Source organism: Drosophila innubila (assembly GCF_004354385.1).
Source record: "Drosophila innubila isolate TH190305 chromosome 3L unlocalized genomic scaffold, UK_Dinn_1.0 0_D_3L, whole genome shotgun sequence".
Classification (NCBI taxonomy): Eukaryota; Metazoa; Arthropoda; class Insecta; order Diptera; family Drosophilidae; genus Drosophila; species Drosophila innubila.
Window position 1 is genome coordinate 2,389,078 of NW_022995376.1, and position 13,192 is coordinate 2,402,269.

The 13,192-nt window shown below is 30.8% G+C and overlaps 5 protein-coding genes across 5 annotated transcripts in view; 3 read left to right on the forward strand and 2 right to left on the reverse strand.

Annotated features, from left to right (window-relative positions):
* Window positions 1–7,447, forward strand: LOC117786713. The gene is made up of 7 exons (XM_034625065.1): window positions 1–34; window positions 2,085–2,742; window positions 4,457–4,571; window positions 5,501–5,726; window positions 6,652–6,829; window positions 6,891–7,027; window positions 7,100–7,447. Exons 1-7 carry the CDS (start codon window positions 1–3, stop codon window positions 7,222–7,224), a joined length of 1,473 nt encoding a protein of 490 aa, XP_034480956.1. The 3' UTR covers window positions 7,225–7,447.
* The window catches only part of LOC117788693 (chromosomal serine/threonine-protein kinase JIL-1), a 27,125-nt gene continuing 21,376 nt past the window's right edge, over window positions 7,444–13,192 (forward strand). Inside the window, exon 1 of the mRNA XM_034627531.1 lies at window positions 7,444–7,448. The gene's annotated coding sequence lies outside the window, so the exon portion shown is untranslated. The remainder of the gene's footprint in view (window positions 7,449–13,192) is intronic.
* On the reverse strand, window positions 8,052–12,113 carry LOC117788695 (nedd8-activating enzyme E1 regulatory subunit). The gene is made up of 6 exons (XM_034627534.1): window positions 11,998–12,113; window positions 11,776–11,940; window positions 10,495–11,140; window positions 9,388–9,721; window positions 8,344–8,592; window positions 8,052–8,286 (listed from the first exon to the last, which is right to left on the reverse strand). The coding sequence occupies exons 1-6, from the start codon at window positions 12,066–12,068 to the stop codon at window positions 8,174–8,176; spliced, it is 1,578 nt and encodes a 525-aa protein (XP_034483425.1). The 5' UTR covers window positions 12,069–12,113; the 3' UTR covers window positions 8,052–8,173.
* LOC117788699 overlaps window positions 12,448–13,192 on the reverse strand; it is a 1,192-nt gene continuing 447 nt past the window's right edge. The window contains exon 2 of the mRNA XM_034627537.1: window positions 12,448–12,981. Within this exon, the coding sequence (XP_034483428.1) occupies window positions 12,932–12,981 (50 nt within the window). The 3' untranslated portion in view covers window positions 12,448–12,931. The remainder of the gene's footprint in view (window positions 12,982–13,192) is intronic.
* The window catches only part of LOC117788698 (CCAAT/enhancer-binding protein gamma), a 760-nt gene continuing 495 nt past the window's right edge, over window positions 12,928–13,192 (forward strand). The window contains exon 1 of the mRNA XM_034627536.1: window positions 12,928–13,070. Coding sequence (XP_034483427.1) covers window positions 12,963–13,070 — 108 coding nt within the window. The 5' untranslated portion in view covers window positions 12,928–12,962. The remainder of the gene's footprint in view (window positions 13,071–13,192) is intronic.

The window sequence follows — 13,192 nt, forward strand, 5'->3', positions numbered from 1 at the left end:
ATGCAGTCGGCAACAACGTTACGTGTTAGTTACGGTAAGTGCCAACGCATTAGTGCTGCCATTTTAGCTATTAAGTAGCTAGATTTAATTGAAGAAATGCTATAAGCTAGAGAAATGCAACTTTTTTTTTTATTTATTAATAAATTAATTTAGAAGCTTACTTAAACCAAGATAAGCTACTTATTAATTACTTTAAATAATTTAAAATTTTTTTTTATAGAAAATTTGATTAAAGAAAAACAAAAATTTAATAATTAAAGTATTGAAATATTTTAAGTATAGAAAATATCAAACAGATACAATAACAATGCATTTTTTTAGCGCATTTACTAAATTTTTAGCTGTTTTAAACTACCATTTTGGATGAAATTAGCTATTTAAACCGGAAATTCTGGCAGCACTGCAATGTACCTCAATTGTGCGGTTATCTGACTGATAGAAGAATGTGAAATGTAATTGGGCAACGCCCACAGCCACGCCCATTTGGCCATTTGGCCATTTGCAGTACGTGCGCCCTTGAACTCACTTTCCAATAAGACAGACAAGTGAAGCACTTGCCAATTGGAATGCTTACCAAACTTAAACCTCACAAAAATTCCTACAAAATTAAATTTTGTCAGCTTCCTTTTTCACCCCTTCGCGTGAAAAACTTTATCCTTTTACCTTTACTTTCAGTTAACTCGGAATTTTACAAGGCATCCTTTTGTTGTACTGCACAATCGGCGTAGTTTATAAAGAACTTTTGTATTTCCAAGAAATTAAAGAACTTTTTATGCAGCGTGTGTTAAACACAAGTAATAAATGCTAAAAAATGAGATCATTGATGTGTACCATGTTATTTATAGTCTCATTAATCTCCAGACATTTTTTGCGTAAAGCTTACGATATTTTTTTTTTTTTTGATTTGTAACAAAAATTCGGGACAGCTTTAACCTAACACGAACACAGTTGACCCCCAAAATGAATGAAAGAATAGAAAGAAAGCAGAAGAAGAAGAAGAAAAAAACGAAAAACGTCCCGTCAATGTTGTTACTTTATTAGAACATATTAATCACAAGGCTGTTAACTAAAGAAAGCAGTGAAAGTCGAGAAATAAATACTCTAAAGAAAGGGTGCTAGTTTAATCAAAGTATTTCTTAATGTGTTCCTATTCTTACCCAGAAATTCAATTTAATAGTGTTATATTTATAAATATATTGTTCTAATTGAATCTATAATAATCTGTCGAGAAATATTTCTCTCATAAAGTTAGAAACAAATCGTAAAGTTATCTAATTTTATATATTACATAACTTGAAAGTAGGAAGATTTTGTTATTTATAATAGGATTAAACCACAATCTATTTATTTATTTTTATAAATTAGTCAGATAGTATGAAAGTAGAAAGATTTTTTATTTATAATAGTATCAAACTACAATCTAAGTATCTGTTTAACAAAGCATTCCGATTAATGTTCTTTTTTATTTTATAAGAACACATAGTATATTTTCTTAAAAAGTTAAATAGTGAGCAATTTGTAGTATGAATTTTATTTTATATCAGAATAATTAAAAAAATAAATAACTTGAAGAGCGAATGCCAATTTAATAAAATTAAATAGATTAAAGTATTTACTAGAATTGTAATATAATCAGATTCCCTTTTAATAATTAATTTTCAATATTGATTATTAATTTTAAGGTATATATAAATAATTTCTTAGTCGAATAAAAATTTTTTTTTATTAAAAAGAGGGGATGCCAATTTAATAAAAATTAAATAGATTGAAGTATTTACTAGAATTGTAATATAATCAGATTTCCTTTTAATAATTAATTTTAAATATTGATGATTAATTTTTAGGTATATATAAATAATTTCTTGGTCGAATAAAAATTTACTTTTATTTAAAAGTACGCTTATAAAAATGTAATTCTATGCAGCCCTGAAAAGTATGCTATAAAATGTACCATTGGCAAGGGTATAGACGCGATAGTGAACTGACACATATTTGATACAATGTACTATGTAGGAGAGTGTCCTTATGATTGCGAGGAATGTCCTCAAGCTCAATTTACTGTTGTCTTTCATTATGCGACATAGATTCCAATGAAATCGATAATTCCTATGCCGTCGCGGGAGCAGCAGCTGCTGAAGATGATGCGGATGCGGATGTGGATGTGGCTGTGAATGTGGATGTGACTGTGGATGCTGATGACGTTGAGACAGTCGCCGATGATTACGTCATTGCGTTGGGTCAGTCACGAAACACAACGAACGAGAAAATTGACAGAGCAGCAGCAACAACAACAACACTCTCGACAACAACAGAAAATGGAAAGCAACTAATGAATGCAAGAAAACCACAAGATTTATTATCCTTATCGCAGCTGAGTTCATACCAAACACTGAAGAACGCATCAAGTCTGAATAAAAACTCCAATTCGAATTCCAACTCGATTGGAGGCGCCTCATCTGGTGGCAACTTCCAGCAAATTGGCTCGCAACGCGTCAATGGCAATGTCTCGCCCACATCTGCGTCTTCAGCTCACAATCTTGGCCCAAACAGTCAACAAGTTGCGGCTAACGGCAGTTTGATAACAGCACCCACCTTATCAACATCAAGCAATGCAAGAAACTCGGCCAAAAAGGTGGAGAGCAAATTTATACTGCCAAAGCAGCAGAAAACCGATGCTCCCATGTTGAACTATATCTTCGATACGTTCTCAGCGGCTAACAAACATCATCATCATGATCAGAGGTATGTTTTACACTATATAAACTTTTTTATATTTTTAAAATATTACCGAAAGTTCATATACTTAACAAAAACAAACCCTAAATTTAGTTAAATTACACAGATATATTAAAATTACCAGTTTTTAAAATAAAGAACAAAAAAATATAATTAATTTATAAAATATAAAAAATAATAATTAAATAATATTACAACCAAGTTATTTGCCCTATTTTTAAGAAGCTCTTAACTTTATTTTATTAAAAAAAAGGCCTTGAAATTTATATTTTTTTAACATAAGTATCTAAATATATTTGTTGACAATTCTAAGCAATTATAATATAAATAAATGGGTAGGGTAAAATAATTTTAATTTTTTACTTATTTATTTAGTTTACTTCAACCAAATTCGTGCGACAGAAAGACACAATAATTAATTTGACCTTAAGTAAATAAGAAAGAAAATTTAACAAATAGAAATAGTAAATTTAACAATAAATTTTAATTTATAGCCGAAAATATAAAAAAATATAAGTGAAAGTTGAAGAATTTTACTCACAATTCACAATTCTAGTTACATTTTGTATATTCTGTCAGTGCTGTAATTATTTATCAAATTATTTATACTATAATTAACATGTATGAGAAACTTTCAATTTTCTTGAGCCCAAAGTGTGGCAATAATAAAAGTTTTCCTACCATTAAAACTTTTTCGAATCGTTAAGTGCTAACTTAATTGTCAGCTACCCTAACTCTGAATTTTACATGTTACTCAATTATCACTCAAATTATCACCTAATAATTATATTAAATATAGTTCATCTTCCTTGTTCCCAACTTTTAAAAGTGTAATTATTTACCAAAAACTTTTACAATTTCGAAAACAATTCAATGGTGCATGAAACGAATAACTTGTGGCAATAATAATAGTTTTTTTTACTAAACTACCGAATTGTTGGAACATTACCCAAAAATGTAACCCTTAAGTGTAACCTTTCCCAAACATATCATTATTATAATTGTAGTTCATCTTCCATATTTTACCTGCTCTTTAAATTGTAATTATGCATCGAAAACTTTTATAATTTCCAAAACAATTTAATTGCAGATGAAATGAATATTTCAAAAACTCACACTTATTGTAATTTACTCAAACTACAATAGAATTATTTTCTTACTATCTTAAAATACCGAATTGATGAAATATTGCCTAAATGTTCAACCCTTTAATTTAACCTACCCCAACTCAATTTTATTATTTTTTTTAAATATTCTACCCCTATCATATCATTAAACCCATCATTATTATAAGTATAGCTCTTAACTCTTTCTTTTTAATTTTTAACAGTTGTCTGTCTGTAATTACCCATCAAATACTTGTATAATTTCCATAACAATCCATAACAAGCATTAATATTTAAGTAACTTCCACATCAATTGTGGTCTGCCTCAAACTTGTGGCAATAATAACAGTTTACTCGAGGTCCTTGCCATGTGTATTATATCCTGGCAACTTGAGTTTTTTTTTGAGGACTTTCGTTGGCCGTAATAAACATTAAGCATAAAGGGAAACAATATCCGACTTCTTACTCCTTCGTAGACATACTCTACTACATATTAAATACACCTGCTGACCAATAAAACTGCATACCATATATAAGTATAAGTAACTCTCTGTGTGTGTGTCTTTGTGCTTATTCGTTTTTCATCTGTTTTTCATCTGTGCTTTCCCTTGCAGATATGGGCCACACTTTGAGGACGTGCAACGCGTGGGACAACCAACAAATATGACTGTTCAAGCGGGTAGCAGCATTCATTTAAATTGCAGAATTTCATTGCTGCAAGATAAGACTGTAAGCATCCATATTTAAGTACGACTACGATTATTACTCGCATTCGTTTCTACCTATTTGAGATACTTGAGATATTTCGACTGCTTGTATGACGAGAGAAATGCACACAAGTCTAGTATATTCAAAAAATAACGCATAAATGTTGTTGCTAGTGACGAAAGTAGTTATTCCTTAGCTAGTAGACAGTCCAGTCTCTTTATTATCCCAAATAATTAATTTTTGACAGAGTTGGGCAATAATTTTCAGTTTTCATTACACTAGTGACGAAAGTTTATTATAATTTTTACTTTTACGCAATTGAATTCTCTGCACTACTCACAATAATTTTGATTAAAGCAGGAAAATACTGGTATTAAATTACGCTAGTGACAAAATTAGAAAATTAGGAATATTATGTTAAGTATAGGTGATCATTTCTGGTTTATTAGTTTAATTTCTGCTTATATTATGGACTGAGGTATTATATACTGCATAAAATGCTCACTATTTTCACGCTGGTGACAAAAGTTACTATGCCCCAAGTTACTTAAATATTTGCTACTGACAATAGTCTTTGATCAAGCAGAAACTTGACTACTCTTAAGTGTACACGCTAGTGACAAAAGTAACTATCAATCGACTGAAAAAATACTCTCTCATATACTGACTTTGGTAGTGCAGAAAAATATATAGAGTATTATTTTCAAAAAGATAAATAGTCTACTACCCAAAATAGTTGTAAAAAGACCAAAGAAATAAATTTAAATCAATGAATAAATCATCACGCTAGTGACGAAAGAATTTTTTAGTTACACCTCGACTGGAAAACAAATTAGTAATATAATTCTCTTAATCTTCTACATATACAAAAAAAACTTGACCTGTAATATATATTTTTGATAACGATTGTAGAGGGTATTATATACTATGTTATAAAAAAATTCCTGCAGGTCTCTTGGGTGCGTCGTAGTGCGCAAAATGAGGAGAATGCGCTGGACCTGCTCACAGTAGGCCTTCACGCTTATACGGGTGATAAGCGTTATAAGATGGAGTTTCAGTATCCCAACAATTGGCGACTGAAAATTATAAATGTTAAAAAGGATGATGAGGCGACATACGAATGCCAAATCTCAACGCATCCGCCCCGCGTTTTACAAATTAATTTGCATGTGAATGGTAAGTGAAGAAATAAAGGGTATTTGAAAAATATATATGAAATAATAAAAAATTAAATTAAATAAAGAAAGTTAACAAGAAATAAAGATATTGTAATGTTTTCAAAAAGATTTCAAAATAAGAATTCAATTAAAAGATGTAACATTTCTAACCTAAAACTATGGAGATAAACCAAAAATTGTAGAAACTGGGGGTTCTCAAAAAATTTTAATTGAATGATATGATATGATATGATATGATATGATATGATATGATTTGATATGATATGATATGATATGATATGATATGATATGATTTGATATGATATGATATGATATGATATGATATGATATGATACGATATGATATGATATGATATGATATGATATGATATGATTTGGTATAAAATGATATTATATGATACAAGAAATAAAGATATTGTAATATTATAAAAAAGATTTAAAAATAAGAATTCAATTAAAAGATGTAACATTTCTAATTTAAAGCTATAGAGATAAACCAAAAATTGTAGAGTCTGGGGGTACTCAAAAAAGTTTTAATTTAATGATATATGATATGATATGATATGATATGACATAATATGATTGATATATGATATGATAGGATATGATATGATACGATATGATATGATATAATATGGTATGATATGATATGATATATGATATGATATGGTGTGATTCGATATGATATCATATGATATGGTATGATATGATATGATATGATATGATATATGATATGATATGAGATGATATGATATGATATAATATATAATATGATATGATTCGATATGATATGATGATATATTATATGATATGATATGATATGATATATGATATATGATATGATATATGATATGATATGATATGATATATTATATGATATGATATGATATTTTATTATATGTTATGATATATATTTTCCTTTAGCTCCCAAAGTGATGATTGTGGATGAGTATGGAGATCCACTGCAGGAAAAGTACTATGAGATTGACTCAACTCTACAATTGTCCTGTGTGGTGAGAAATGTGGCCATGAGTAGCTCGGTGGTGTACTGGAAGCATAGTGAAAATGTACTCAACTATGATGTCACACGTGGTGGAGTTAGGTAAGGGACTTCTAACTCTTTTTAAGGGGTATACCCTCACAAAATATATCTGTTTGCTTAGTGTTAAAACCGAACTGATGGAGGATGGCGCCAATTCGACTTTGTCTATTGCGAAAATCCACAAGGCTGATTCTGGGAATTATACGTGCTCTATTAGCGAGTTCCAAAACTTTACAATTGTGGTGCACATACTGAATGGTAAGCTAAAAATACTTAACTTTAATTATTAAATAAGTAATACATTTCATTTTACTCTCTTTTATTTTATAGGCGAAAGCTTTGCTGAGCTGCATCATGGTGGGGCAGAAACTGTTGCACATGCCACATGGCAGTATATAATGGGATTGTATCTATTCCTCTTTTTGCTACGATGGATGCGATGCAGTTGTAGGTAAAGATTAAACAACTGAGCACAAGACGCCTAACTTTAACTAAGTTACTTATATAAATAAATTATGATAAACATTTATATATACAAAAAAAAAATGATATATTAATGGTACGAGCATAGACATTAACTGTTTTCCTGGTATCAAGTAGTCTTCTTGTGTACATTTTTGTTAATTAATTGTAAAGATTTTTGGCTAAAAAACACTACGAATAATCGTAGCAACAACAAGTTATTAGAAATAACTAAAAAAAACTAAACAAAATAAGTTATAGAAAAAAAAAACTGAATTGTTAAGCAACTAATTTAAGTAAAATGCCTATAGATATGATATGATGATAAAGAGGCGTGCTCCCGTTTACACTTTCGCTGCAATTTCACGAAAGTGAAACTGAGAACAGCTCAGAAATTTGATATTCGTTAGCATCAATTTGTACATGTAAAAGCACACATTAAATTAATAATAAATTAAGTCCAGATATGCAAAAGATGCCAACGAATTTCCATAGAACAATTTTCAAATAAAAATTATTATAAACAAATTAAAAGAAATACAGGAAACATTGGCATTGCATATGAGAGTTACAAGCATATAAAATAAATACAGGAAATGTAAGATAAACAAAACATTAACAAATGTGGGCTGGCTTTTATAAGTAAAAAACAAAATATTTAAGAAAAAGAAAAAATGGAAAAACTTATAAGAAATACAGATTGTAAGCCCCACACACAACCATACACACTCACACACACACACCGTCACAGTACTATTTGAAGCTAAAACATGTGTAATTTAATGCTTACTATATATTTAGAAAATAAGACGAGATATGATTAATAAATAAATCGACACAATGATATCACTTGTCCTTTTAATCAATTGCCATTACATAGAAATCACAAGAGTTTTCTTTAATGGATTTAATAATCAAACAATTATTTAATAGCAAACTGGTTTACAACTTTAAAGTAACACTTTCAGTGCTAATAGCATTATAGATAAACGTATTATCAATTGGCTTGTATTGTTTGGTAATGATCTTGATAACCTCCTGGGCAGCACAACCTCCTGTAAGTCATGGAAGTGAATGAATATGTGTACTTATATTTAATTGTGTAAATTTACCAATGAAAGCAGAGACTGCATGCAGCTCAGCGCCTCCATAGCGACAGATCTCATGGAGCACATCATCACTGATGCTCACATGTAAGCCCAAATCGTTGAGCATTTTGCTGGCAATGCTCTTGAGCCGTCCAATATCCTGTTCGACGGCACACTCGCCGGGTATGCTGCCACACTCGCTCAGGAAACGCTCATAGGCGCGCAGGGCAAAGTTGTAGGCGGTTAGAGTACCCTGTAGTTCGTTGTCCTCCACTATAAATTTACAGAATTAAAATATGCATTTTTTTAAATTTTTGTTAGAATTATTTTAGCAAGAAATACAATTTAAAATAAATTTAAAGAAAAAGGCAATATAATTTGGAAAATACAACTAAAAGAAATTTAGATTTTTGTCGTAAAAAAATTAAAAAATTAGAGTTTTTATTTGAATTATTTTTATGTAAATTTTTTCCTAGTTTTTTGATAAATTTTTTTGAATGGAATTTTTGGCTTTTAAACTTTTTAATTTTAAGAATAAGGCAACATAAAATAAAACTAAAAAATATTTTAGGACAATATGTAAATAAATTTCTAAAATGATATTTGAATATAATTTCTTTATCTGTATCCTGCCATAAATTTTCTCAGTTTATATTTTGTTACATATTTTTGTAACTTTTCTCACAATTTTTTAATAAATATTTTTGAATGTAATTTTTGTCTTTTAAGCTTTTTAATCCTAACGTCTTGAATTTTCAATAATATATAACGAATTTTGATAGTTAAATTCGCGGATTTTGTTAATAAAATATTTTTTATTTCGCCTTTTCCTAATATTTGCTATTCAATAATTTCAATAAAATTCCAAATTTGGAAGCAAAAATTGGGAAAATCAAACAAGAATGTAAGAAAATGAAAACTCAAAATTAAGAATTTCCTATTTTCATACATCCTTGTTTGATTTTACTAATTTTTGCTTTTAAATTTAGGTTTATTAAGTCTAATTTGTTTAGATTCTTATGGGGTATCATATTAGTACTGATTCTATTGCCCATTTCATCCACTCACCCAAGGGCAGCAGTCGGCAGCTCTTCTCGTACTCATCGGCAATACGTGTGCCACGTATTATGGCCAATCCGGCTGATTCACGGCACAACAGACGTACAGTGCGCTCGTCAATGCTGTCCGCCGGCAGTGACAGTTGCTTGAGGTAATCCTGGCACTTGTGATACACCTGATCGGCATCTTGCAACGCCTGCTGTCGATAGATATGTTGCAGTGCAATGTACGAGTCCGTGTTGGCCGTCATATCGGGCAGTACGCCAGGCAGTGGCAAATAACCCTTGTTCTCCTCCACCACAAAATGCTTCAGCGCCTTGGCCATAATCCAGAAAATATCACTCTGTTAAAAAAAAGACAGAAAAAGATTGTAAGACAAAGTTTGAACCAGAAACCTTAACGAATCTAATTTTCTTAGCATACATTTTAATACACAAACTTTTTGTAGATATTTATTTTAAAAAACATTCTATTTTTTAGTTGTATAAAAATTTAAATCCTGAAAATATAATTAAAATTCAATAATTGAAAATACTAGCGTAAACATAATTTTTTCGTTTCTATAATATAATTTTAATTTTTTATTTCAATATACAAATTTAAAATAAAAGCTATTAGTTAATTTTACTAGTAAAAATTTTAAATAAAAATAGAATTCGCATAAAAATATCAAATATGAACAAAAATACAAGAAAAAAAGTGAATTAATTATTGCTAATATTTTTATTATGTTGTGATATTTTTAATAATTTGTTATGTCATCAATTTTTATTTTAAATTTCTATTATTAAAGTTGATTAATAACATTTATTTTTAATTGTACAACAGGTTTTAATTTAATAATGTTTTAAAATAAGTGTTATTTTATGATCTTCAAATTCAAATATAAATTTAACCATTTTATATCTTAAAATCAGATTTTAAATGAGAAATCAATTTAGTTGTTAGGATGAACATTCAAAAAAAACCTTTTTACAGGATACTCGATGTCAAAATAATATGTATAATATATATGTCCAATTCATCAAAATAATTTTGTTTTTATAAATTTGGTTTTAATGCTATTTTTAACTGCGCTTTCCTTTTAAAGCATAGGGTATTTAAGGATTATCTCACCTTTTTGTGGAGCTGCTCACAGGCATCATCCTCGAAGATGGCCTTAAGAGAACTTGGCACCATTCCAGCGCCAAATGCGGTGTTTACCGCCTTGATGGCCTCCTCGTGGTTCTCCTCATCCGATTGCATGCCCGCTCTGATAGCTTCTCTTAGGGTTGATTTCTCTTTGTAATTGCCAGGCGCCTGTCTTTCAGTTTTCTGCTCTTGCTGCCAGACTTTTAGGTATTTGTAGAGCACCAGCAGCCAAGGCACCTTGTTGGTCACCTCTGTGGATTCTAAATGCTCTCGCAATGCCTCAAAGGGTTGCTCCAAACGCAAATCAAACTGACGATTATCCGGATGAGCCTCTACAATGCAATGTTCCTTCAATTGCAGCCGAATGGAGCCAATCATGCCCAAGGAACGGCAATAGACGAAGGGCACATTGGATTCCCACAGTCGATTGGAGAGCAGCAGCAATGACTGCTCATTGAGATTCGAGGCGATAACCAAATCGAAGCTATCAAAGAAATTTGCACGATTTGCCAATATGTAATCAACGCTCTCATCCACATAATCTCCATTCACATCCGGATTGAGCTCCTGCAGCAGTTGCTTACAGGCCAGAGCTTTGGATTTGCCCAGATAGCTGCTATCTAAAAAGAAGCTATATAGACGCTATTAATAATTACATTTAAAATAGAAATAAATACACAGATAATCAAGTAATTTTTTTAACAAGCCAAAAAATTTACACGTTTGTTTATTATTTTTAAAAACGGTTAAACTTTATAGATTTTAAAATATCTTTTCTGCACATGTTCTAAGAACCATAAACTACAATAATAAAATGAGAAACCAAAATCAAAAACAAAGATAAGCTTATTTTTATGCAAAATAAAACCAGTACCCGCATTTTTGCAGTGGTTGATATCTAAGAAATTGAACCTGCATTAAACTATTAATAACTTTATTAATATCTCTGTTGATTAACCATTCCAAAATTTTTAGTAAACGTTTGCAAAATATTAAACATTCAGTGTGCCAAATCTCAAGACTTATCATCTCTGTCTATTAAATACTCGAGTTGAAGTTTTTAGTAAATGTACCCAAGCATCAAATATTCCGTGTGCCTTTTGGGTACAAACTTATAATCGTTGTACCCGTTGGGTACTGTTCTTAATTTGTGAATTTTTGCATATTTTTGGGTACAAACTTGTACCCTGTTGGTACTGTGCTATATATGTGAATTTTATCCTTTGTCAAAAGAGTTACTTGACCCACTGTATGTGGTGGACTTACTTGTTGCCCAGGTCCTCCTCCTTAACTGTGCTGCCATCGGCTACAGTGAAGCCTCCAATGCCAGGAAGTACGAGTCCCTTTGCCGCCTCGCAGCCCACAGCCGTCACATTGACCACACAAATTGTTGCCGCCTCCAGCAATGTCTGTCCATGCTCGCCCCAAAGTCTGTGGCAACATGTCAGTCACTTCAATTGCCATATCAATTAATCTGCTTGTATTTACCTGATTTGTCTATCATATTTCTTGCTTTTGTCTGATAGTTCTGGTGATTTTGGTGGCGCAGGCGAAGACATTTTACAAGCCGGTTGCAAATAAAATTGCAACCAAGTTCAGTGCTGCCAACTTGTTTTAATAGTCATGTCGCAAAAAAAAACGAGCTGGCAGGCTCGTTTGCGGATTTAAGCTCAATTTCAGATTGTGATCAGTTTCCAATATACATATATAAAAATCTGCAACTTTCATATTTTAAAGAACACACAGCATATATACAAAAATTCGCCTTAATTTAACTTATTTCGAATAAAATATTTTCAATAAATTGTAAGTCTTTTGCCAAATTACTGCGAAAAAAAATTTTAAATTAATTTAAATTGCAATCAAGTGTTGCAAAGTCTACCATATTATCGTAGTGTCATCGATATGTATCGCTTTAAGAAAAACAACACGCGCCAATTGAAATATTCAAAACATTTATTAAATAATACGTATTACATTTCACATTGTTCACATGGTTTTAGCTTCTGCTTTAAAATTTATTACGTTCAACTTTCGGAGCTTACTCAACTACGTACAAGAAATCAGTCTTTACAAACAAATTGTATTAACTTTAAGTTTTTTTTTGTTTTAACATAACGGCAAAAATAATACCACGTTCTGAGCAAAACCATAATTGTTTGGAGGGAAGGGCACTAAATATTATTTTCATTTACTATTGTACAAAAAATTATGCTATTTCATGAGTACACATTCAACTCGGATAAATTAATTGTATAATACCGCATCTCTAATTTGCCTCGTTTTTCAACACTGGCCCCATGAGGGCACATATGTTTTACAATTACGCTTTGGTACATCGTTCGCGTTGTAATTTCACAACGACTTGCATTTGTTGGCTACATTTTTTTGCTAGCTGCTGTTAAACAGAAATTGCATTAAACTAAATACAAATTAAAATTATCACCGAGAGAATGCCAGCCAGGAGGAGTACTGCAGGGACGTCAAGAAACAGCGGCAATGAGACAAGTCCACAGTCGGAGGATCCCGCATACAAGTTGAAAAGAAAGAAGAATAATGAGGTAAGTGTAAATAAGTAAACAAGAATGTTGAACAGAAAGGTGAATTTATTAAAAAGGTGACGTTTACACCATGAGAGCAATTGAGAAAGAGGCTGTGTTGAATAGCTACGTCACCTTGTTCA